This window comes from Panthera pardus, unplaced genomic scaffold (genome assembly GCF_024362965.1).
Source record: "Panthera pardus isolate Hobbes unplaced genomic scaffold, ASM2436296v1 HiC_scaffold_16, whole genome shotgun sequence".
Lineage (NCBI taxonomy): Eukaryota > Metazoa > Chordata > Mammalia > Carnivora > Felidae > Panthera > Panthera pardus.
Genome location: NW_026526721.1, coordinates 76981163 through 77008065, shown reverse-complemented (window position 1 = coordinate 77008065; position 26903 = coordinate 76981163). Strand labels below are relative to the sequence as shown.

General features: G+C 40.2%; 1 protein-coding gene across 1 annotated transcript; it reads right to left on the bottom strand.

Moving 5' to 3' along the window:
* Positions 1 to 10810: 10810 nt before the first annotated feature.
* Positions 10811 to 25770, bottom strand: CLDN1 (claudin 1). The gene is made up of 4 exons (XM_019463506.2): positions 25301 to 25770; positions 16319 to 16483; positions 13742 to 13826; positions 10811 to 12036 (listed from the first exon to the last, which is right to left on the bottom strand). The coding sequence occupies exons 1-4, from the start codon at positions 25521 to 25523 to the stop codon at positions 11874 to 11876; spliced, it is 636 nt and encodes a 211-aa protein (XP_019319051.1). The 5' UTR covers positions 25524 to 25770; the 3' UTR covers positions 10811 to 11873.
* Positions 25771 to 26903: the final 1133 nt, after the last annotated feature.

Sequence of the window (26903 nt, the reverse complement as noted above, 5' to 3'; positions counted from 1 at the left end):
GGCCGGACAGACTGTGTTCCGACAGCAAGCGCGACTTAGCATCTGGGAGGTCATAAGTTAACAGCTCTGCTCGGAAAGCGGGAAGGCTGGAGGACAAAGGGAGGGAGAGCTGCTGAGCCCCCGGACGGCAGAGCTCAGCTTGGCGGGGAACAAAGGCGCCAGCGCCATCTCCCCCGCCCATCCCCCAGCCAAAATCCCAAAGGGAACCAGTTCCTGCCAGGGAACTTGCTCGCTCCGCGCAAACACCCAACTCTGTGCTTCTGCGGAGCCAAACCTCCGGCAGCGGATCTGACTCCCTCCCGCTGCCACAGGGCTCCTCCTGAAGTGGATCACCTAAGGAGAAGCGAGCTAAGCCTGCCCCTCCAGCCCCCGTGCACCTTGCCCACCCACCCCAGCTAATACGCCAGATCCCCAGCAACACAAGCCTGGCAGTGTGCAAGTAGCCCAGACGGGACACACCACCCCACAGTGAATCCCGCCCCTAGGAGAGGGGAAGAGAAGGCACACACCAGTCTGACTGTGGCCCCAGCAGTGGGCTGGGGGCAGACATCGGGTCGGACTGCGGCCCCGCCCACTAACTCCAGTTATACACCACAGCACAGGGGAAGTGCACTGCAGGTCCTCACCACGCCAGGGACTCTCCAAAATGACCAAACGGAAGAATTCCCCTCAGAAGAATCTCCAGGAAATAACAACAGCTAATGAACTGATCAAAAAGGATTTAAATAATATAACAGAAAGTGAATTTAGAATAATAGTCATAAAATTAATCGCTGGGCTTGAAAACAGTATACAGGACAGCAGAGAATCTCTTGCCACAAAGATCGAGGGACTAAGGAACAATCACGAGGAGTTGAAAAACGCTTTAAACGCAAAACAAAATGGAATCCACGATGGCTCGGCTTGAAGAGGCAGAGGAGAGAATAGGTGAACTAGAAGATAAAGTTATGGAGAAAGAGGAAGCTGAAAGAAAGAGAGATAAAAAAATCCAGGAGTATGAGGGGAAAATTAGAGAACTAAGTGATACACTAAAAAAAAATAATATACGCATAATTGGTATCCCAGAGGAGGAAGAGAGAGGGAAGGGTGCTGAAGGGGTACTTGAACAAATTATAGCTGAGAACTTCCCTGAACTGGGGAAGGAAAAAGGCATTGAAATCCAAGAGGCACAGAGAACTCCCTTCAGACGTAACTTGAATCGATCTTCTGCACGACATATCATAGTGAAACTGGCAAAATACAAGGATAAAGAGAAAATTCTGAAAGCAGCAAGGGATAAACGTGCCCTCACATATAAAGGGAGACCTATAAGACTCGTGACTGATCTCTCCTTTGAAACTTGGCAGGCCAGAAAGGCTTGGCACGATATCTACAGTGTGCTAAACAGAAAAAATATGCAGCCGAGAATCCTTTATCCAGCAAGTCTGTCATTTAGAATAGAAGGAGAGATAAAGGTCTTCCCAAACAAACAAAAACTGAAGGAATTTGTCACCACGAAACCAGCCCTACAAGAGATCCTAAGGGGGATCCTGTGAGACAAAGTACCAGAGACATCACTACAAGCATAAAACATACAGACATCACAATGACTCTAAACCCATATCTTTCTATAATAACACTGAATGTAAATGGATTAAATGCGCCAACTAAAAGACATAGGGTATCAGAATGGATAAAAAAACAAGACCCATCTATTTGCTGTCTACAAGAGACTCATTTTAGATCTGAGGACACCTTTAGATTGAGAGTGAGGGGATGGAGAACTATTTATCATGCTCCTGGAAGCCAAAAGAAAGCTGGAGTAGCCATACTTATATCAGACAAACTAGACTTTAAATTAAAGGCTGTAACAAGAGATGAAGAAGGGCATTATATAATAATCACAGGGTCTATCCACCAGGAAGAGCTAACTATTATAAATGTCTATGCGCCAAATACCCGAGCCCCCAGATATATAAAACAATTACTCATAAACATAAGCAACCTTATTGATAAGAATGTGGTCATTGCAGGGGACTTTAACACCCCACTTACAGAAATGGATAGATCATCTAGACACACAGTCAATAAAGAAACAAGGGCCCTGAATGATACATTGGATCAGATGGACTTGACAGATATATTTAGAACTCTGCATCCCAAAGCAACAGAATATACTTTCTTCTCGAGTGCACATGGAACATTCTCCAAGATAGATCATATACTGGGTCACAAAACAGCCCTTCATAAGTTTACAAGAATTGAAATTATACCATGCATACTTTCAGACCACAATGCTATGAAGCTTCAAATCAACCACAGGAAAAAGTCTGGAAAACCTCCAAAAGCATGGAGGTTAAAGAACACCCTACTAACGAATGAGTGGGTCAACCAGGCAATTAGAGAAGAAATTAAAACATATATGGAAACAAACGAAAATGAAAATACAACAATCCAAACGCTTTGGGATGCAGCGAAGGCAGTCCTGAGAGGAAAATACATTGCAATCCAGGCCTATCTCAAGAAACAAGAAAAATCCCAAATACAAAATCTAACAGCACACCTAAAGGAAATAGAAGCAGAACAGCAAAGGCAGCCTAAACCCAGCAGAAGAAGAGAAATAATAAAGATCAGAGCAGAAATAAACAATACAGAATCTAAAAAAACTGTAGAGCAGATCAACGAAACCAAGAGTTGGTTTTTTGAAAAAATAAACAAAATTGACAAACCTCTAGCCAGGCTTCTCAAAAAGAAAAGGGAGATGACCCAAATAGATAAAATCATGAATGAAAATGGAATGATTACAACCAATCCCTCAGAGATACAAACAATTATCAGGGAATACTATGAAAAATTATATGCCAGCAAATTGGACAACCTGGAAGAAATGGACAAATTTCTAAACACCCACACTCTTCCAAAACTCAATCAGGAGGAAATAGAAAGCTTGAACAGACCCATAACCAGGGAAGAAATTGAATCGGTTATCAAAAATCTCCCAACAAATAAGAGTCCAGGACCAGATGGCTTCCCAGGGGAGTTCTACCAGACATTTAAAGCAGAGATAATACCTATCCTTCTCAAGCTATTCCAAGAAATAGAAAGGGAAGGAAAACTTCCAGACTCATTCTATGAAGCCAGTATTACTTTGATTCCTAAACCAGACAGAGACCCAGTAAAAAAAGAGAACTACAGGCCAATATCCCTGATGAATATGGATGCAAAAATTCTTAATAAGATACTAGCAAATCGAATTCAACAGCATATAAAAAGAATTATTCACCATGATCAAGTGGGATTCATTCCTGGGATGCAGGGCTGGTTCAACATTCGCAAATCGATCAACGTGATACATCACATTAACAAAAAAAAAGAGAAGAACCATATGATCCTGTCAATCGATGCAGAAAAGGCCTTTGACAAAATCCAGCACCCTTTCTTAATAAAAACCCTTGAGAAAGTCGGGATAGAAGGAACATACTTAAAGATCATAAAGGCCATTTATGAAAAGCCCACAGCTAACATCATCCTCAACGGGGAAAAACTGAGAGCTTTTTCCCTGAGATCAGGAACACGACAGGGATGCCCACTGTCACCGCTGCTGTTTAATATAGTGCTGGAAGTTCTAGCATCAGCAATCAGACAACAAAAGGAAATCAAAGGCATCAAAATTGGCAAAGATGAAGTCAAGCTTTCGCTTTTTGCAGATGACATGATATTATACATGGAAAATCCGATAGACTCCACCAAAAGTCTGCTAGAACTGATACATGAATTCAGCAAAGTTGCAGGATACAAAATCAATGTGCAGAAATCAGTTGCATTCTTATACACTAACAATGAAGCAACAGAAAGACAAATGAAGAAACTGATCCCATTCACAATTGCACCAAGAAGCATAAAATACCTAGGAATAAATCTAACCAAAGATGTAAAAGATCTGTATGCTGAAAACTATAGAAAGCTTATGCAGGTAATTGAAGAAGATATAAAGAAATGGAAAGACATTCCCTGCTCATGGATTGGAAGAATAAATATTGTCAAAATGTCAATACTACCCAAAGCTATCTACACATTCAATGCAATCCCAATCAAAATTGCACCAGCATTCTTCTCGAAACTAGAACAAGCAATCCTAAAATTCATATGGAACCACAAAAGGCCCCGAATAGCCAAAGTAATTTTGAAGAAGAAGACCAAAGCAGGAGGCATCACAATCCCAGACTTTAGCCTCTACTACAAAGCTGTCATCATCAAGACAGCATGGTATTGGCATAAAAACAGACACATAGACCAATGGAATAGAATAGAAACCCCAGAACTAGACCCACAAACGTATGGCCAACTCATCTTTGACAAAGCAGGAAAGAACATCCAATGGAAAAAAGACAGTCTCTTTAACAAATGGTGCTGGGAGAACTGGACAGCAACATGCAGAAGGTTGAAACTAGACCACTTTCTCACACCATTCACAAAAATAAACTCAAAATGGATAAAGGACCTGAATGTGAGACAGGAAACCATCAAAACCTTAGAGGAGAAAGCAGGAAAAGACCTCTCTGACCTCAGCCGTAGCAATCTCTTACTCGGCACATCCCCAAAGGCAAGGGAATTAAAAGCAAAAGTGAATTACTGGGACCTTATGAAGATAAAAAGCTTCTGCACAGCAAAGGAAACAACCAACAAAACTAAAAGGCAACCAACGGAATGGGAAAAGATATTTGCAAATGACACATCGGACAAAGGGCTAGTATCCAAAATCTATAAAGAGCTCATCAAACTCCACACCCGAAAAACAAATAACCCAGTGAAGAAATGGGCAGAAAACATGAATAGACACTTCTCTAAAGAAGACATCCGGATGGCCAACAGGCACATGAAAAGATGTTCAACGTCGCTCCTTATCAGGGAAATACAAATCAAAACCACACTCAGATACCACCTCACGCCAGTCAGAGTGGCCAAAAGGAAGAAATCAGGAGACTATAGATGCTGGAGAGGATGTGGAGAAACAGGAACCCTCTTGCACTGTTGGTGGGAATGCAAATTGGTGCAGCCGCTCTGGAAAGCAGTGTGGAGGTTCCTCAGAAAATTAAAAATAGACCTACCCTATGACCCAGCAATAGCACTGCTAGGAATTTATCCAAGGGATACAGGAGTACTGATGCATAGGGGCACCTGTACCCCAATGTTTATAGCGGCACTCTCAACAATAGCCAAATTATGGAAAGAGCCTAAATGTCCATCAACTGATGAATGGATAAAGAAATTGTGGTTTATATACACAATGGAATACTACGTGGCAATGAGAAAAAATGAAATATGGCCTTTTGTAGCAACATGGATGGAACTGGAGAGTGTGATGCTAAGTGAAATAAGCCATACAGAGAAAGACAGATACCATATGGTTTCACTCTTATGTGGATCCTGAGAAACATAACAGAAACCCATGGGGGAGGGGAGGGAAAAAAAAAAAAAAAAAAAGAGGTTAGAGTGGGAGAGAGCCAAAGCATTAGAGACTGTTAAAAACTGAGAACAAACTGAGGGTTGATGGGGGGTGGGAGGGAGGGCAGGGTGGGTGATGGGTATTGAGGAGGGCACCTTTTGGGATGAGCACTGGGTGTTGTATGGAAACCAATTTGACAGTAAATTTCATATATTAAAAAATAAAAAAAAATAAAAAATGGTTTCCATTTGTGTTTTATTTAATAAAAAAATTCTGTAATTAATGGTAAAGAATCTGTTCAATTTTTTTTCTTCTGAAATTTTTTAAGTTTTTGTTTTCATATTCAAGTCCTTAACCCATATGGAATTCATTTTTGTGCTAGATTAAAAGAAAAACATCCATTTTGGGAGAATAAAGGACTTTAATTCAGGTCAACTTAGTTAAGAAATACTTGTCCAGTTTTCAAAATTTACCTTTTCCAAATTATGTGTGTGTGTGTGTGTGTGTGTGTATGTTTACTTTTTCTTTTTGTGGGGAAAGAGAATCAAGACAAAAAGTCATAGAGATGATGAAAAAACTGAAATAAAATAATTAATCAATTAAAAACAAATGAAGTAAAATTATGATTAGCTAAGGACTTTCTGAAAATTTCCTGTAGCAAAGGAAAATAACTCAGGCTCTGTTTTATAATCATTTATCCTCTTGAGAGAATGTTATTTTTAAGTAGAAGGCTGTTCTTTAATAAATAATTTCTTTTGCATTAATGGCTATTTTGGAGGGTTACTTAAAAATAATAGAAAATGACAAGAAAAGAAGTTATTTTTCTAAAGAAATATGAGAAAAACCTCTTAAAACTGCCTCCCTTTAACTCCTTCTCTCCCCTCAGCAAACAAACACACACCACCAACAACAAAAACCCTAAAACTGGAAAATAAAACCACAATATTAGAGAAAGGGTAATTAGACAACAATGTAATCTATGAAGTAGTTGGGTGTGTGTTTAGCCAGAAAAAGATTTTGAGCATTATTGCTGAAGGATGACATTGTCCAGTTTACAACCCAGTTCATGCATTGGAGTCTCCTGGAAAGCTACTACCTGGGACTTCCTCTCAGAGGTTCTGATTCCCCTGATCTGGGGTAAGACCCTAAAAATGGGACATTTCAAAACCATAGGTGAATCTGATTTTGTTATGGATAAGAACCATTGATTGCATGGGGCCAAGCTCCTCATTTTACAGATTAAAAAAAAAAAATCGATGGAGCTCTCCATAGCTCACTGTGGCTGATCAATGGTGGAACCAGTGCTAGATTCCAAGTTTAGTTCTCTTCCCACGTAATAATTGTTCACCCTGCTCATTATCTGGATAGGGTCTTTTTTTCTTTATTTTATTTTATTTTATTTTATCTTATTTTATTAATGTTACTTAGTTAACATGCAGTGCAATATTGATTATAGGAACAGAATTCAGCAATTAATCAACCACACTCAACACCCAGTGCTCGTCACAACAAGCACCCTCCCTGATATACATCATCCATCTAGCCCATCTCCGACATCCCCTCATCATCCCTCAAGTTTTTCTCTATCATTAAGAGTCTCCTGTGATTTGTTTCCCTTTCTTCTTTTCCCCTGCCCTTTTCTATATGTTCATCTACTTTGTTTCTTAAATTCCATATATGAGTGAAATCATAAGATATTTGTCTTTCTCTGGTTGACTTATTTTTCACAAAAAACGGGCACATAGATCAATGGAACACAATAGAAAACCCAGAAATGGACCCACAACTATATGGTCACCTCATCTTTGGCAAAGCAGGAAAGAATATCCAATGGAAAAAAAGACAGTCTCTTCAACAAATGGTAATGGGAGAACTGGACAGCAACATGCAGAAGAATGAAACTGTACCACTTCCTTACACCATATACAAAAATAAATTCAAAATGGATGAAAGACCTAAATATGAGATAGGAAACCATCAATATCCTAGAGGAGAACACAGGCAGCAACCTCTTTGACCTTTACCAGAGCTACTTACTAGACACATCGCTGAAGGCAAAGGAAACAAAAGCAAACATGAACTATTGGGACTTCATCAAGATAAAAAGCTTCTGTACAGCAAAGGAAACAATCAACAGAACTAAAAGGCAGTCTTCAGAATGGGAGAAGATATTTACAAATGACTTATCTGATAAAGCGTTCGTATCCAAAGTCATAAAGAATTTATCAAACTCAACAGCCAAAAAACAAACAACCAAATTAAGAAATGAGCAGAAGACAGGAATAGACATTTTTCCAAATAAGACATTCAGATGGCTGACACATGAAGAAATACTCAACATCACTCATCATTAGGAAAATACAAATCAAAATCATGATGAGATACCACCAGGACAGGGTCTGTTGGTACCCTACATCACTTAGCCTTGTCTGCATTCACTGACACTGGACTTATCATTGGTGTTCAGTAAGTATTAGTTGAGTAAATTTATATCTCAAGTTCAATTGCCAATACTGGCCATATTGGAAAAACCTGTCAATGGAAGTCTAGTATACAAAATGCCATGAGGTTTGCAGAAGTTCAGAACATTGAGAATGTTTTTGATTATTTTTGGACTCAACAAGCTATTTCCCATAACCCTAGAATCTACGCTAACTTCTGTCAGTTTCCATGGTACCAGCTAACTGTAGAGATTTTAGGGCAGGCTGGGGACACATGGAATATGTCTAGGCTGGGAGAGGAGGGTACTGCAGAAATCTTACACTTCTGCCACATGCAGAGAGAAGGGAAAGTATCCACTACTGGATTTTATTAGGATATTAGCAACAGGTTTACAAATGGGGAATATAAAAATGGCATGGAGTTTTCCCTGAACCGGACACACATCTACATAGGAAGTGCTAAAACATAGGGGAAATGGCATGGTTTGCAGAAAAATGGCATCCAACAAGGATGAGCTCACACAGAAGTGGGTGTCTACTCGGTATGATTTACTTCAGAGTTCTTGTCAGGAGCACGTACGCATTTTATCTCCTCTCAAACTGCATGGGCCTGGACCCTACCCACAGAAATTTAAATTCTACAGAAAGAGTTGGGATTCTGTTGCATCTGCTCAATTAGTTGAGATCAAACTGACTGACAGCCTTAGTCTCTCACCCATCCTGTTGATGTCTGAAATTCCACACAGAGCTGCAATCATTTGTTTACAAGCCTATATCTTTAATATGAAAATTGCCCAGGGAGGGGTTGCAATTAAGGCTTTATCAATTATTGATATTTTCAGGTAATTAGTGAATGTGTTTCATCACTTGCTTTCCTCAGAGGTAGTTTTGATAATAATCATCACAAAAACGATAATGAATTTCTAGCCTACCGTCTGTCACTCTTCCACCTTCTGAGGAACACAACCACCTTACGCTTGCACAATACTGTACAATGGCTATTTTACCATTTAGTCATCTTTTGTAGCATGTCCCCTATTTGTGGATGAGGAAAATAAAGCACCTTCTCTTGGAATTCTCTTCTATCACCAGCCTTGATGAGGTAGAAACTCAGTTTGAGAGAAATAGGCCATTACAGTGGGTAGAGTTACTCAACTACTTGATAGATGGCCCAGAGGCACAATAGCACTTTCCCAGGAACGTACAGTGAGTCAGATCCTATCCTCAACCATAATTTCTTCCAACCATGACGATCTTGAAATTAGAAAAACAAGCTATTTTTTATTAAAAAAACACAGTTTATTGAAAAAGAGTAATGCTTTATACAAATTCCCATTACAAAACTCCAAAATATCTATTTGTCTGTTTCCAGGCACAGAAGAGGAGTACAAAAATAGCAGAATTGGATAAATTCTGGTGTACCAATTCTGTTGGCCATTTTAGACTATCAATTTCTCTGTAGAGTTTAGCAACCAGTAGCCACATACATTTACACTCAGACATCATTAGGACGTATGTAAGTAGAAAGTCTCTTTGATTTATACCTTCTAAGAACATAGAGTTTTAGATTTGGAAGACACACTAAAATTTTCTGGTTCATATCCTCATATGATGCAGCCCTTTGGATAACTTCCCCATGTGGTTTCACCATGAATTACCATTTCCAAACTACCTATTCAAGTAGTGCTAGCTGCCAGCTAATAGCAACACCTTGTATATGCTGGCCAGTTACTATAATTCAAAACATCTTCCATATTTTGCCTTTGCTAATGCTTACACTCCTGTTTTACCCATTACATCTGCAAACTTGTGCTAAGTCAGGTCTGCATTACTGAAAGAAGAGCTTAGCCACAAAAAGCATCAGGCCATACTAACTGAAGAAACTAAGACTTCCTCAGAATCTTTTCCATTTAGTAAGCTGAATTCCACTTTAGTGTCCCATCATGTGAGAGATTAAGGCAAGAAAGCCATTTCTTAAAATTTCTCTCTTTTCAGTGATTTGAAAAGCAACCCAAAACCTATGCACTCAAATCCTTAATTCTTTTTTCATAGAGTATTTTTCTTTTTACCTTATCAAACCATATTTACATGTATCCCATATTACTGGATCCCCACAACAGCCCTGTGAGGTAGGCAGGTCAGGAGTCACAATCCCCTTTTTACAGATGAGGCAATAAATCTAGGGCAGCAAAGTGCCTTGCCCAAACTCACGTAGTAATTGATAGCACCAAGATTCAGATCAGGTCTCCAGACACCAAAGCCAACACCCTTCCATTACATCATCTTGCTCAAGTGAAGTAGTAATTTCTCAGACAGGAACACGAAGAGCAATTGTTAAAATGGAACAGGGAACCAATAGCATGGCATACACAGCTGATAGAAAGGAAATGGACCAATAGAGAAAGGAAGGTGCTGGGCGATGTAAAGGCATTGTAGAGGTTGGGTTCAGTGACTTCTTAACAGCCAATTGAGCAAATAAAAACACTACTTAGGCATAGTTCATGTTCAAAGCATGAGAATAATATCAACTAATTGATACTCACACTGCCTCTACCAGCTGGTTAAGTATCATTATCTCAATTTGACAGATGGGAAAAAAGGAGAAAGATTAAGTGACTCGCTTACAGCTAGAGAGGGAATATTCGTCATCAGCTTATCACTACAGGAAGTTTAGCACTTCATTCAGACATGTGAGACATTTTTTTCTAGAAAGAAGTAAACTATATGTTTTTCAACGTTTTTTATTTATTTTTGGGACAGAGAGAGACAGAGCATGAACGGGGGAGGGGCAGAGAGAGAGGGAGACACAGAATCGGAAACAGGTTCCAGGCTCCGAGCCATCAGCCCAGAGCCTGACGCGGGGCTCGAACTCACGGACCGCGAGATCGTGACCTGGCTGAAGTCGGACGCTTAACCGACTGCGCCACCCAGGCGCCCCAGAAGTAAACTATATGATAATTACATATGAGAAAACAATATGGTTGAGGGGGTGCGGGGAGAAAAAGATAGTTTGGGGGGGATATACAACTGTGAATAAGTAGCTTAAAAACTCAATCAATAAAATTGTGTTACAACACCTGGGAAAGTAGCACACAGCAACTCAATCAGACAAATATTTTCAAAGCAAACAAGAGTGTTGTAAGGCAGAGTACAGAAATCGTGTGGGAAGGTCAACAGGAATATATCATCTGGTCATACAGAAAGATATTCTCCTAACGTTCTGATTTGTAAGAGATTCTTACTGACTCTAGGCATTAAATTGTAGGCATATAAAATGTGTTATCAGATTCAATATTAAGCTCAGCCTAATGAAAAAAAACAATAAAGACATGAAAAATGACTGATGACAAAGCACATAGTGTAAGACTATAATAAAAATAATATAAAAGAAGCACATGAAAAGGGCACATGTGAAGAAGTGAAAAAAGTCATACTTGATAAAATAGATTAGGGCTTCTGTCAAAGACACTAATAACTCATGAAAGAGAGAAAATGATATTTGACCTATTATATATGTGTCCATACAGAAGAATAGAAATATACCAAATAAACTGCTTTTTTCAATCAATATAGAATTAAATATATTTTTCTTTTTTTAGATATACTTTAAGTATAATGGTACCAATATAATGATAAGAGCTTTTGTTATCGAACTTTTTATAGAAAAACATGTATATATACATATCTATATATATTTATGGAGCGCCCCCTCCCCACATTTGAGGTGATTACTCAGTGGGAAGCAGTAATATAAATGGAAAAGGCTTCCCTCCTGTATTGAAGGAAAGGAGATAAAATAAGACTGAGCCATTTTTAGCAACGGGTATTTTTTTTTTTAAATATCGGGTTTTTTGTTTTCGTTTTTTTTTTTTTTTTTTGGTTTTGTTTGGTTTGGTTTGGTAATACCACAGTTCAGACTACAATAGTCAAAAGTCTAAGGTCAATGACAGTATTACAATGTCCATTTTCTACTTCTTTCGATAGTGCTGTCTCCTTTTGCTTCTGTGTCACACGTAGTCTTTCCCACTGGAAGGTGCAGGTTTTGGATAAGGCCGTGGCGTTGGGTAAGATGTTGTTTTCCGGGGACAGGAACAGCAAAGTAGGGCACCTCCCAGAAGGCAGAGAGAAGCAGCAGCCCAGCCAGTGAAGAGAGCCTGACCGAATTCATACCTAAAAAGAAAAGACAATGCATTTGTTTAATCAATGAACCATTGAAAATTTTTATAATTAAGGATGGAAATCAGTATCATATCCATTTAATATTTTTCCAATTAAAAACAAATCCCCCATGATCCCTTGGGGGAGGTACTCTAAGGTTTATGAATACATACATATAAGAATGTTTACATTACAGTTGTAGACACTTTGCAATAGTAGCTCAGGCAATATGGCATGCAACACCAGGTTAATCACACAAATATTTCCAAAGACTTTACCACATGTAGGAGACCTGTAAAGCATGTTTATGACTTGGACCATGATTCTCAGGCTAAAACTGAACAATTATGCTCTTGCCAAGTAGCAACCGTATCCTGTAAAGAAACTGCTAGAGAGCGATGGAGACTATTAAAATTTCAATAGTTGATCCTAGATACCTACATACGCTGAAGTCAGAAATGTATGGTTTTCTTAAAAAAAAAAAAAAAAAAAAAAAGACTTCTGAACAATCCACAGACCATTCAGATTAGCTGATTCAGGTGGATGTATGAAGCCAGACTCCTGAGGAGAGGATCTGTGAATGATGGTGGACCACAGAGTAGAGGAGGGATGGATCTAGAGTGATGAGGCCTGGATTCTCCACTGTTGCAGTTTTGGCTAGTAAGTACCTTCACATCCCAGCCTTAAGTTTCTGCTTCTCTTAAAGCAGGATAATCTCGTCTGCCTCAGTGGATGGTTTTCAGGATCATGGAACACCATGTAAATAACAAGTATACAGTGCCAAGCAATTTATGAAGTGCTTTCACATGCATTACTGATACAATTTTAGCCTATTGAGACTGCAATTTCCGTCCCTATATTGTAAGTCTTAGGGGATGGGCTCCAACAGGATCATGATCACCGCAGTATGTGTTCTCCTAGATGTGGGTGATTACAAGAAGAGAAGCACACCTTATCTCTCCAATCACTGTGATTCTTCATCCATTCATCCTAGCTCTAAACAAACAATAATTATACCTTAACATCCTGACTTTGAATGCAGTTATTAGGCCTTAATGATGTGAACACAGCGAGACAAAGAGCCTTGTCGCTGATCAAAGAGTGTTGTTACATGAGACCTAAGACTCAGCTCTGTTATTTCTACAACTTGCAATTTTAAGAAAAATGACCTTAGCAAAGCCAATTTTATAGCTGTTATGGAACAGAAAATTTCAAAGTAGTATCTCAACTTATTTTTTTCATAAATAAGTTATATATTTTTTTTCTTAAATAAAATTAAACTGTTGGGATTGAAGTACTATTCATTAACCTCTACAGTATTACTATTTTTTCAACCAATCATAAACAGTGTGTTAACTTACAAATAATCAATCAATCAAGTGCGGTAAGTATTGGGATATACTTCAAAAAGCAAATGTTAAATATGTTAACATCTTTATTGATATTAAAAGAATAAACAAGAAATAAAGGTCCAGTATATACTTGAAAAGTATAAAGCTTGGAAATGTTCTACTTTTAAGCGAATTTTGTCATCAATATAGGCTGTTAAAACTCATTTTAACATCAGTTAGAGGCCTTTTAGATTATTTTCAAGTTTGACTAAAATTTCATAAACCTCCCAGCAAATCTGGGAAGTTACAGCACTAGTTGGACTTTGCAGAACATAAAAAGGGTATTTTCTCAGAGAACAAACTATTTTATGCATGAATAGCATTACCTGGCATTGACCGGGGTCATGGGATCATAAAATTCTTGAACAATTCTATTGCCATACCATGCTGTGGCAACTAAAACAGCCAGACCTACAGAAATTCAAAACAAAAGACTGTTAATCATTGTGGAACAATGAACATAAAATATACACCCATTACATTTATAAGCATTTTACAAGAATTGAACCTCATCAATAGTGCTGACATTTTTAATTTAGTCAATTTTAATTTAGACAAGTTTAACTGAGGGAGCCTGGAGATTCAGACATGATTTATTCCAAGTATTCTGTTAAGAGAGGCAAAAATATTAAGTTGAAGTTGGGCATGGTTTACCCTCTTCATATCATCTTATTCACTTACAGTCCAAGGTCACAGGTACAAATAACACTTCCTTGGGAAATAACTCAACAGCTTGGTGTCAGCTAAGATCTCCTTCAAAGATATTGTTACACATTAGTGTACTAAACTTTTTGATAAAACCAATGTCCGTTTTAGTATAGACAGTCACTTGCAAAAGAGATGAAAACCCTTCTCCATTTTTCTTGACCCAAATTCGAAATTTACATTTCTACAGGACCAAAAGGAAAGTAAACAACTAGATAGCAGGGAAGAGCAGGACCTGTCTCAGTATGGACCAAATCCTACTGCCCCACTGGCCAGACATGCCAGATATTGCCTTGAGAACTGGTGAGATGCCATATGCTAGATCGATTTACGTAGCATGCCCTCAATTTCTCACACACTTCCTATTTCAGTAATACCAGGGAAACTACTTACTCAACATAATTACTCCTATCATTTATAAGAAGTATAAAATATCTCAGTATTTCTTATCCAAAGAGATTAAGTAGCTTCTTTTTACAGTAATTCTATAAAACTATCACTATAAACAGATTAAATATGTCCATGCTACTCCCTCCTTCCCTTTCCCCTCCCTACTCCCTGCCAAAATTGGCCCAATCTAATTGTCTCTAATACTTGACAGAAAACACTATTGCTTTTGGCTACCAAGACAAAGGCTACCGATGACAAGGCTCCGGAACCTGCTACCCTCACTACCGTAAAACAGAAGCAGGGGTGTTGCACTTACAGAAGTTATAAGAAGGTAAGCGAAGAAGGGGCACTATGCAGTTTATTCATAGCCTTTGGGACCAAACTGTTGGGAATAAAATGCCATCCGTCCTTTTTCTGACAGGAGCTAATTTGAATAAATTCAAAGACTGATCCCTTTAGCCAAATCTTTAGTAAAGCCACAGACACTCTTCCTTCACTATTGGTAAAATCCACATATGATGCTGGGCTAAAGGCCCTACAAAGTCTTTTGTCAAAGAGAAAATGAGAAAAGAAAGTCTAATTCTAGCTCTTCCTAATGATAGATTATATCACTAGCGTCATTTTAAAAAACTATAATAGACTACTACATATACTATATAAGGTATATACACTGTTTATAATTTATATAGTAGTCTATTATTTTATATACACACATATATACATATGTGTATATATGTGTATACATACATATAAACAATCTTATTTAATATAATTCTTATTATAGGCTTAAAAGTTTTTTTTAATGTTTATTTTTGAGAGAGAGAGAGAGAGAGACAGAGTATGAGCTGGGGAGGAGCAGAGAGAGGGAGACACAGAGTCCAAAGCAGGCTCCAGGCTCTGAGCTGTCAGCACAGAGCCTGACGTGAGGCTTGAACTCACAAACTGTGAGATCATGACCTGAGCTGAAGTTGGACAATTAATGGACTGAGCCACCCAGGCACCCCTCATTATAGAATTTTATAATGGAACTGTCCACATCTTCTTCTGGTACTCATTTTCTCAAAGGTCACACATGTAACACATCAATCAACACTTGAATGAAGCAACAAATACATGTATGTTGTCTATGGAAAACAAAACTTCATTACTTTATCAAGGCTCTCTCTTTCTTATCTCATCCAACCTAATTTCCTGCCATTCCAACGTTCCACCTCTACTCCATTTGGCCTTTCTCTTCACTTCTCTATAGTACATCCTATTTATTCTGGAATCACATCTGTCTGCCTGGAATGTTGTCCTCATTTTTCTCCAAAAAACCTCAATCCCATCCATTGCTCACAGACCTTTACAATTCACGCAATCTTCACGTACTCTCTCTGTCATTACTCCCCATCTCTGCTACATAGTGTCTGTGGAGACACTACAGAAAATTTCTGAATCATATAGAATTGTTCCTTAGTGTTTGCCAAATAGAAAATACCTCTCTTCACCTGGAAGACAGGTTGTAGCAAAACAGCCGGCACCTGGGACCTCAATGAACAGACCTGCCCGCCCCCCCCCCCACCTCCGCCGCCATAGAGCACAGATCTCAAATTTTCATTTGGATCCTATTTGAGAGAGTGAAAGTCGACTCAAGGTTTCTGTGTCTTCAAGATTTTAAAGGAACCGAAATACATCCTTCAAGATCTGAAAGGAGCTTAAATAAATCAGTTTAAGTGCAACCAATCCAATAAACTCTCAGGAAACCGAAACCGAGGTCTTCAACTGTGCCAGAGACATGGGGGGCGGGGGGACGGGGCCACTCTTACCTGCAATGAGAAATGTCACACCCCCAATGACAGCCATCCGCATCTTCTGCACCTCATCGTCCTCCATGCACTTCATACACTTCATGCCAACAGTGGCCACAAAGATGGCTATAAGTCCCAGAAGGATGCCAATCACCATCAAAGCGCGGGTTGCTTGCAAAGTGCCTGGAAGGAAACATTTTACAACATGGAAAAAGGACGCCTAGGCCAACAAGAGGAGAATGAATGAAGGCCAAGTATATTCCAATGTTGTAGGGAAGAGATAACAATGAACTAGGAGTCAGGACAGCCCAGTTCCAGCAATGTTTCTGCAGGTAACCAACAAAGTTTCCTCTCCAGAAAAAGAAACGCCTGGCTGGATGATGAGTAAGAAGTCCTCCAGCTCTCACATTTTATGTTTTCAATATGAACTTCAAATTCTCTAGAAAAATAATTAATGACCTGGTTGAATAGGTTTAGCAGAACTAATACATCTCTAATCCTCACTAGCAGAGTATTTTAATTCTGAAATAACAATCCTATGTATTATCCTTAATGTTAAACCATTTATAATTAACATGGCTTACAATATACTTTGGTAATAGTCAATGGCTTTATACTCCAGTCATCAAGCTTCAGAAAAAAACAGGTGAATTTAGAAGACGAGTAACGAATTTCTCAAAGATTATCATGGCTGGATAAGTAACATTTGTATCTCCAGTGATTGGGCTGGGGGTGGGGGATATCAATGGCATTTTCTTAGAACAAAACCAAATAAACTTTGAGATGTTAGTTTGGAACATAGTAGTTTTATATTTTCAGAGGTATCACCAGTGTCCAAAACAATTAAACTGTCAGGTTGTAAAATAGCAGACAATAATTTAATGTAGCATTTCTCAAGATTCCACTAATTTTCTCATATCCTGTTATTGTCCTTGGCGTACTAAATCATGATCATATAGATACAGTCGGCTTTGGGAGGTTATACCAGTATGTTACCTAAAGAGTAAAAACCATGATACCATCACTGTGGAATGAAGGCACAGGTTGAAAATAAAAGTTTCTCCCCTTCAACTTTTTCACTCACTTATGGGGAAATGACTTTGATTAATTGTAGATTTTTTTCCTCCTTCAGATAAAGATCTTTATCTTATTGACAGTGTTAACATGTGACAATTATTTTTGCAGATATAAATATTATTTACATTGTAACATACTGTGCCATCTTGGGTAAGCTGCTTATTATTCTTTGGGACCATGCTTCTATTATGGAAAGTGTGAATGACCATATCTCTAGCCAAGAAGTTGGAACACCTTACTTCTTGATGGTCTGCAAAAGTGGCTGACATGATGGAAAGGTTTTGTATCTCATTATCAGACCGATACTTAAGCTCAGTCTTATTATGTTCAAAACTTACATTCCCAGTCGCAGTTAACTCTAAAGATTTCTAAAACATCATTCAATTTTAATGTTTTAATATTTACATCCAATCTCTGATAAAATCACAAGAATCAAAGGTATTTTATTTTACTGTATCTGACAGATATTTTGGAAGCCAAGATAAATTTTTATTTGATTAAAAAATTTTAATGTTTATTTATTTATTTGAGAGAGACAGAGAGAGACAGAGAGAGAGTAGGAGCAGGGGAGGGGCAGAGAGAGGGAGACACAGAATCTGAAGCAGGTCCCAGGTTCCAAGCTGTCAGTACAGAGCCTGAGGCGGGGCTCAAACTTGTGAACCACGAGATCATAATCTGAGCTGAAGTCAGATGCTCAACCGACTGAGCCACACAGGCGCCCCATGATTTAATTACATGCCAAAATGGAAACACCTTCCCCGCTTACATATCCACGTCCTTATAAGCATGTGTGGGCACATGTGTACCCTACCCACACACTTCGCTTAAGATTCCAGGGTAGTATAAGAACTGCTGAATGAAAACACATGTTCCCTATGCATTTCCCAGGAACTGAAGCTGCTTACAAGATTAATGTAAACCTTCTTCCTTGGAATCACAAACAATCCTGAGGTAAGAGGAGGAAAGTACCAAGGAATCCACTGTTACAGTGTGTCCTTCCTTCTCATTTCCCAACAGTTTTTGCAAGGACAATCATTATGCAATAGGGAAATGAAAAGCAAAATAACTAAGTTCTTATACATAACACAAATTTCAGATTTGGTTCCAAATGCCACTGAGAGCAAAAGAATACCGGAAGAGGAAATACTGAAACTCACAAAGATAATCCATATGCCAGGAGGATAGATGACTCCTGTCTGTTTGCCTGGCACTGTCTTTTTTTTTTTTTTCCAAGTTTATTTATTTATTTTGAGAGAGAGAGAGAGAGAGAGAGAGAGAGAGAGAGAGAGAGAGAGAGAGAATCCCAAGCAGGCTCCATGCTGCCAGCGCAGAGCCTGATGTGGGGCCTCGAACCCACGAACTGTGAGATCACGACCTGAGCCAAAATCAAGAGTTGGACACTTAGCCTACTGAGCCTACTCAGGCACCCTACTGTCTTGGTGTTAAAACTACAAGTCCTAGCTCCTGAGAAGGACCTGAATCCTGGGCAAATGGGGACAGGGGGTCATTCTACTGGAGGATGACAGAATGTGACAAATAAAATGAGGTGGGTTTAGCATGGTGGTCAGAAGGCATAGATCATGCAGGGCTTTGCAATCTGGAGTACGGGGTTTGGTGTTTATTCTAAGTGTAATCAGAAGTCATTGTAGGGGCTAAAAGAAGGGGTGGCAGGATTTTTACCTTCAATATAGAGAGCACAGTTAGCAAATATTCTTACCATGACGACCCTTAAATTACATGCAGCCTTCCACATCTCTCAGCCTCTTCTGCCTTTTTCTCTCATAAACAGTTTTCCAACCTTTATTAACCACTTTTATTGTTAAACTATGATGTCTCTCCAAGTTTTCCACTTTGTTTGTCTTGTAGGGCCCCCAACCTGACTCAGAGACTGTAATAATCATCCTGATCTGCACTTCATGTAAAAACACCAGGCCACCAGCCCAGCAGGTCTGAGCACTTGAATCACAAGGTATTCTTCACGGGAAGTCTACTGTGCCTCAGTCTCATGAGTCACACTTGTATAAAACCACCCAGACAGGGAGCACACATAGATAAACTACCCCACGTCTCCATCTGTACTCACCTGGAATGATCGAATATTCACAGTTTTCATCTCTAAGTTTTCCCCCTTCAAGTCCTCCGGGAAAGCACAGTTGGTTCATGCCATACCCATTTTATTCTTTCCCCTTATTTCACAAAGCTTCTAAGGGGGAGGAAACATTTTCTTCTGTTCATTACAAACCTCCTCTGTTTTATTTCTTCACAGAATAATGAATTATTTGTACAATGCACAAAAAATAATGGCAAAAATAGAAAAAAATTGCTTGGGAATCATATAAGCTGAATGGAACAGAGATCATGTTTCATTTTTAAAGATCTGATAAAGCAATAGTGTTATTTTGCAAAGCAGTATTTTTCTCCTTCTCTCTTTTCATTTATGTCTCGGCATCCACTGACTTGCACAATTTCTATGTTACAATACTGGATGCACATCAAACACAAAATCTCATCTTGCTTCGTTGGAGACATTTGGATGAATTCTTAACTATATTGATACGTGTGGGGTGGGGGGGGTTGTTAAAAAAAAGGCTGAGAATCATAACAACATGAAAACTCACTAGTTAGGCGTATATAACAATGGATTACAAAGTCAAAGTGAGCAAGTGTTGTGTTACAAGTTATGAGAATTTTATGTGGAGATAGAATCTAAATTGCACAATTTTAAACTGGAACCAGATGAATCCTTCAAATTAAGGTCTTATGGAAGCCTTTTAAGTCAGAGGTCTAAAATATGTAATTGTGAGCTCCTTGAGGTCTTGGGGCAGATATTTGTTCCATCCAAAACACTACAAACAGTACCTGGCAAGCTACATGGGTTATTCAACCTGTGTTCAACGAATTCAAATTAGAGCATGTTTTTATTTTTTCAAATTTGCACTAATACAATAGAGAAAATGCTCTGGTGTTTAGCTTAGTCTTTGATATACTCATGAGCAACGCCTCCCTAGTGAGCCTGGGTAGAGTAAAAATTTCCTATATAAAGCTAGACTTAGTTTCAATCATTAAAAGCCAGAAACTTATACAAGGAGGGAACAAATCATATTTTGTGCTTAACTTCTTTATTTTTTTAGCTTTCAAAATTTTAGAATTCTGCATTGAATGAGCTTCTGAGCTCATTCTTTCTTTCTTTTTTTTTTTTCCTAGTAGAATAATGATGAGAAGGATAAAGAAGTTGAGAAATCTTTGAGAGCCACAAAACAGCATTTTAGACCAGATAGATACAGTATAGCCTTGAACTATTAACTCTGAGCTGGCCTAATTGGATCAACTCTGGAAGCAATCTGTTCCTTTCCTGGCCCTTTAAGTTTAGAGACACCTCTAAAATATTCTTATCACTGACTAAAGTTGTCTGTGGGGAAAATGGTTAGCAAACATTCAGAAAGTTACACTATTGTTTCTCATCATTATTCAGCAGTAAATAGAGGAGGCAGTCTTTTAATTACACTTACCTAGACCGATAATCTTGAGATTAAAGACCCCCTAAGGGGTTCTCACCACTTTCGACCCGAAAGTATAATTTGAAAAAGTACTTACAAAGACCTCTACTTACAAGACAAGAAATGAGTGAGAAGTTACTGATCGACTACAGTTGGGTTAATCAACATGAGTGTAGAAAGACAAGTATAGACAAGTATGTCCATTTTGTTTTCTAAAGGTTTCTTTTTTTTTTTTTTTTTTTTTTTAAGTCTTACTATACAAGCAGCAAAGTCTCCTGTAGATACCTGGCATTGTATAATTGTGTATGCTATTTACTGGCCATATTGCTATATCACTACCTTACACAGTATATATAAAACAAAATCGATTTTCATTAATTCCACACCCTCACGTGGTCCCCCTTTGCATGAGTAGTTGCTTAATAAGTGTTAGGCAAGTAAATGAACCAACCATTGGGTGACTGAAACAAAAACGCTCTCTTCCCTGCAATTAAATGAGCTCATCACAGACTCACAGAACTATATACTCCCATGGCTTTTTCACTTTTACTCAAGTTCAAAGTTTCTCAAGAGTTCTCATTGTTATGATTTCCATTTTATTGACGCCTAAGCTGGTGGCCACTGCGTATGACCTCAGAACACTGCCACAGTCACTGAAGTGGTCTGGGAGGAGTCAGGACTTAGCACTTCTCAGGATGTCCTGAGTAGTCTCGCTATCTTTTTTGTTTGTTTCTTAGAGAAATTGCCTCATGATTGAATGTAAGCTTCCATATTACCACTTACCCATCGCTCCCATCAGGGAAACCTAAACTATGCACTTGCTTCTTTGCCTTCAATCATGGCAGTCAGTAACAAAGAATGTTGGCACAGGCAGGAATCAACACTGGCACCTTCTAAATCATTTCAGCTGTATCCCTGGGAGCAAGAATAGGGCCTGGCTTACATTTGTTGAGTTGATGAATGAATCATGGATTCATCTCCCCATCCCCCTCGCTCTGCCCTATTTTATAAGTGGGAAAACTACAGCCCAGAGAGATGGAGTGGCTTACCATAATATACATAGCTACTTAGCACAAAACTAGGGTAAGCATTGAGAACTTCTGATTTCAAGCTTAGATTTTTAATTTTTTTTTTTTTACTTTCATCATTCCAAGAGTCAAAACTAATTCATGAAACAGAGTCGAACACCAGTGGCCCCTTGAACACCCCTTGGTTGCAGCATGAATTATGTAGACTGGGGAAATGTGAGTACCTTCCTCTCTGCCTATGCTTTAAAGACTTAAAATCCAAGTCAGTGATTTCGTCTCTTTGATTGAGCCTGACATCATGGGGAGAGTGCTGGGAAACCTCACTGACAACCCATACTCATTAAGCACACCTACACACATGTGGGTTCATGCAAAGCAAGTGGAACAGGCTAGAGGAGCTTATAAACAAATTACAGAATCCCAAAGTTACATGAGACTTAGGAGAGTCTAGCCTAACCTTCCATTTGTCTGGTGCTTGGATTTTCCCTACAACATTCCTACAAAATGCTTACTTCTTTACTTGCACACCTCCCACACTGCAGCCTACTTGGACAGCCCAATCCTTTGGACCATTCTCGCCACTAAAATCAAGCAAGAAGAAACAATGAACTAACTACATAAAATAGACACAAGCTTGCCAAAAGCTTGAGAACTGGATCAACACAAGGCAAGATGTACAGTTTAATCAGGAAAAGTCTACTGCAGCTGTATCTGGCACTCCTCATTGTATATGCCAATTCTCAGCTGCAGGAGTCATCTTGTCAATAAGCATCTCATACCTGGGATGGAACTGAAATGGTTTTGGCCATAGTAAAACCACAATACACAGTGTAACATTCCCCCCCCACCTCCCCGCCCCAGGAAGTTTCTCAGTTACATTTTAATAAACTACTTTGCAAGAACCACATAAAAAAAAAAAAAAAGCCCCGTTGTATCCCATTTCCTATACTGGTTTCAATACCCTATATTCCTTTAGATATTTTATGAATGCCACATGCTTTTTATAGCTGACACTAGCTAGAGCAGGGGATCAAGGGCTTTTAACATGTCTGTTGTTACAAACCTTGATAAATTTCTCTGTCTCCACCCTAAGATGCCAAGTGGGCTCTACTGGCAAAGAGAACAAGGTACAATTTCAGGAAACTTCTAGTTAAGCTATAAGCTAAAAGCACTTCCTGGAATGCAACCCTTTACAAGGGACACTACTTACGTATAAGATAATCATTCTCTTCTAGATGTTACAAAACTGTATCCAATCCAGCCAATGAATCACCACTACCCCAGGTCTCTACATTAGGTGAGGGTGAGGACCACAGCTCAGGCAGAGAAACAGAGACAGGTTCACTAGGCTTCATTCAGAGGCATCTGGTCAGTCATTGGCAGCTTGGGAAAGTACCTGTGAGTCAAGGCTCCCTCTTCTGGGAATCAGTTTTGAGAGAAAGGCCTCACCTCCACTTTGGATAAACCCTGGTTTTGACCAAAACAAAAAGAGGAATCTGATCTGGACTTAAATCATCAGGAAGCAATCTCTAAAATGTGCAGGGGAGTGTATTTAGTTCTTCCACAATAGCTTCAAAAAACCGCAACTGCTATATTAGCAGGGAATAAATGGAAGTAAAACATTTTGACACTTTATCAGGTACAGCAATGACCTACCTGTTGGAGTATTTACAACATGGATCAATTTGGTCATGGATTCTATTTGGTGGCTTAAGGAAGTAAAAGGAAACCTAGTTAAATGTGTTGAGAATGAACTGTTTTGATCAGAAGAATCAGAGAGCTCTCTAGAATTGCCCTTAAAACCTTCTCCATCTGCCAAGTCCTTAGCATGACATGCAAAATGCCTGACATCATTTCCTTACACGCATTCGTCTTTTCATGGGGAGATTCAATGATTACATAAGGGAGCGTACTTAATATACTTCTTATATTTGGTATAAAGGGATCCTAACAATATGGGAACTTTGAAAAGTTGAAACGAGAACACTCAAAACCACCATGCACAATGACGGACCAGGTGCTCAAGCTGTTTGAACAGATTCAGAACAGATTTAATAACTCTAAACTGTATGGTTTCTGACAAAACCACACACAGCAGGTGGGCAGGTCAACAGAAGTAAGTTTGCATGATGACAGCGAGGTTTACCCTCAGAACACAAAGGGGGCTGACGGGCAGGCTCATTTGTCCAGGTAAAGACAGAGGAAACTTTTCTTCAAGTTAGTCCAAGGGCATACGAGGCACACAGGTGCAGGACAACTAGTGGAGTACCTCAAGGAAGGTACTCCAGCCATGAATTGTTATGACCTAGGTAAGTGGCAATTTAATGCATTTCTGAAAAGGCACTCAAAAGCTTTTACCTAGAAAAATAAAAGTAAAAAGCCCATTCTATCATCCTTCTCCCCATCATCCTTAGAAATACATCTCTCGAAATAGTTCTCTCTGCATAACCCTCTCCCACTTGACAGAAGAACGGACGTGCGTTACACAGACATTCCTTTGAGGAAGACGGAAGCTCAGAGAAGACCTACTGTGTCTCTCACTACCTTCCTCCCCGGCTGAGTTCTGCCTTCCTCAACTGCGTCTCCTCTGCCACATTTTCTCTATGCCCTCACTCTTCCCTCCCTGTTATGATGGGAGCTTATTTAGAACTCTTCCTTCTTGTCACCCTTTTCCACCTGCCACCAGCTACACTTTCCAAAATAACATGACAATCTGCCTCCTCTGCAGAGTCCAGCTTGAATGCGAACCCCGAGTCAAGGAAGAGAATGCGATGGAGCCTCCCCACACTTAGTGGATCTCAAAACTCAAAAGGATCAGAGTCTTCAAGCTCAAGTGTGGGTAGTACACACTAGGTTGGGACAGTCCATATAGGAATGTGACTTTTACTATGAAAACTCATAGTAAAGATAGATTTTAAAACCCTCACAATTCATCTAAAACTTTGGGATTGTCTAGTAATTGTAGAATCTGGAAAAACTACCAGCCTCTGAACTTTTTAAAGCACAGGGTTTTCTTGCCCAAACCCAACCATTCTTCAATTTACACTGAATCTTACAATGTCCAGGAAAGGCCTTCGATCTGAAGTTGGAGGTTGGCCTTCACCCACTCAATCTCCACTTCACTCTCAAGGGAATTTAAGATAAAAACACACCTACAGGAGAAAAGTGTCACCCAGGGAGTTCGAGGGAAAATCAGAGCTGAGCCCAGGGCGTCTCTTTTCCCAAACCACAGTTCTTTTGCTTCCTCACCACAAAGCACATGAACAGAAGACCTGATCAACTTAAGTTTCATCATGTAATTACATCACGGAATCAACTGGTAGCCTCTACCCAAAAAAGGAGCCCCTGGGGGCCTGGGGTCTCAGGTTCACGGCCGTGGGGGTGGGGAAGGCACTCACTGTTCAGATTCAGCAAGGAGTCGAAGACTTTGCACTGTATCTGCCCGGTGCTCTGTGACACGCAGGACATCCACAGCCCCTCGTAGATGGCCTGGGCAGTCACGATGTTGTCGCCGGCGTAGGAGTAAATCTTCCATTGGGGCAGTGCCGTGCTGACGATGGAGCCGATCCAGCCCAGGAAGGCCAGGATGAAGCCTAACAGCTGCAGCCCCGCGTTGGCCATGGCTCGCTCCGGTGCCCGCGCCGGCTCGCCGGTGGCAGGTGCAGAAGGCGGAGCTGGCAGGTGCGCACCTGGGACTCCCTGGGGTGATGGAGCCGCGCAGAGAAAGTGATTGCGGGGAGCCTTGCTCCTGGTGCTGCCCCTGGCGAAACTGTGGGTCAGGGTCAGCGCTGGGTCCGGTCCGGGTCGGCGCTGGAGTTGGGACGCGAAAAGCTGCGCGGCTCCCGGCTCGGGACTGAGACGCCAACCTGCTGGGCGCCGCGATTTAAAGCGGCTCCGCCCCCGGCCCGCCGGCCGCCGCGCAGCGCCCCCTGGCGGTTTCAGGGAGGCTCACTAGGAAAGCTTCGGGGAGCGCAGGAGCCCTCCTCGCTGGCCCCTGCACCCTGGGCAGGAACGGTGTGGGGACTTACTGGGCAGGCTCAGGGTCCGGTGTGCTCCTGACTCCTTCTCTCTCATTTCTCGCCTCCCCTTTTTCCTCTTGTGAGACTTCTCAGGCTTTCCATTCATTCGATCTACATTTACCCCAAAATGACTCTATATGTGGAAATGCTAAAAATGCATAAAAGATGAAAAGCAGAGGCCTCAAGAGACCCCCGTTTTCATTTTCAACTTTATTTTACTATCTCATTAAAAGGCATTTTCTGTTTATTCCCACAACAGTTCCCCTCCCTCACACACACTTGTCTCTCTTTTGTCCGTCTTCCTCTGCCTTCTTTCCTCCCTCCGTCCCCTTTTTCCCTTCGTGGTCTCCCCTAGAATCACGTATTTCTGCGTGAGTTGTAGGACATCTTTATAGTTTATAGGTTGGGAAACTGGGACCCAGAGAGGAAACAAGATTTTCCTACGATCACACAGCAAGTTAGTAGCACTTCCGGTACTTTCCACTACAGAGTGGTCTGATAGCGACCTGAATATATACCCTTTAATCTATTATCACCGTTATGAAAGTGCTGCCTACCCTCCCCCACCCCTACACACACACACACACACACACACACACACACATACACCAGTCTCTTTCCCACAGCAGTTTGTCTTAAAGCAGTGATTATTTCTTAGAGGGACCTGGCCAATGGGCACCCCCATCATGGCCCAAAGAGTGTTTCATCAATGAGTTATCAGACAACTGTTCATCAAAGATGAGAGCATATAAAAGCCTTCCCCCAGGGGCACCTGGGTGGCCTGGTTGGTTAAGCGCCTTGGTTTGACTGGGGTGGTGGCCTCAGGGTTCCGTGGGTTCAAGCCCTGTGTGGCTCTCTGCTTCGGACCCTCTGTCCCTTCTCTCTCTGCCTCTCTCCTGCATATGCATGCGCGCTCTCTCTCTCTCTCTCTCTCTCTCTCTCAAAAATAAATAAACATGAAAAATAAAGTCTTTCCCCAGAG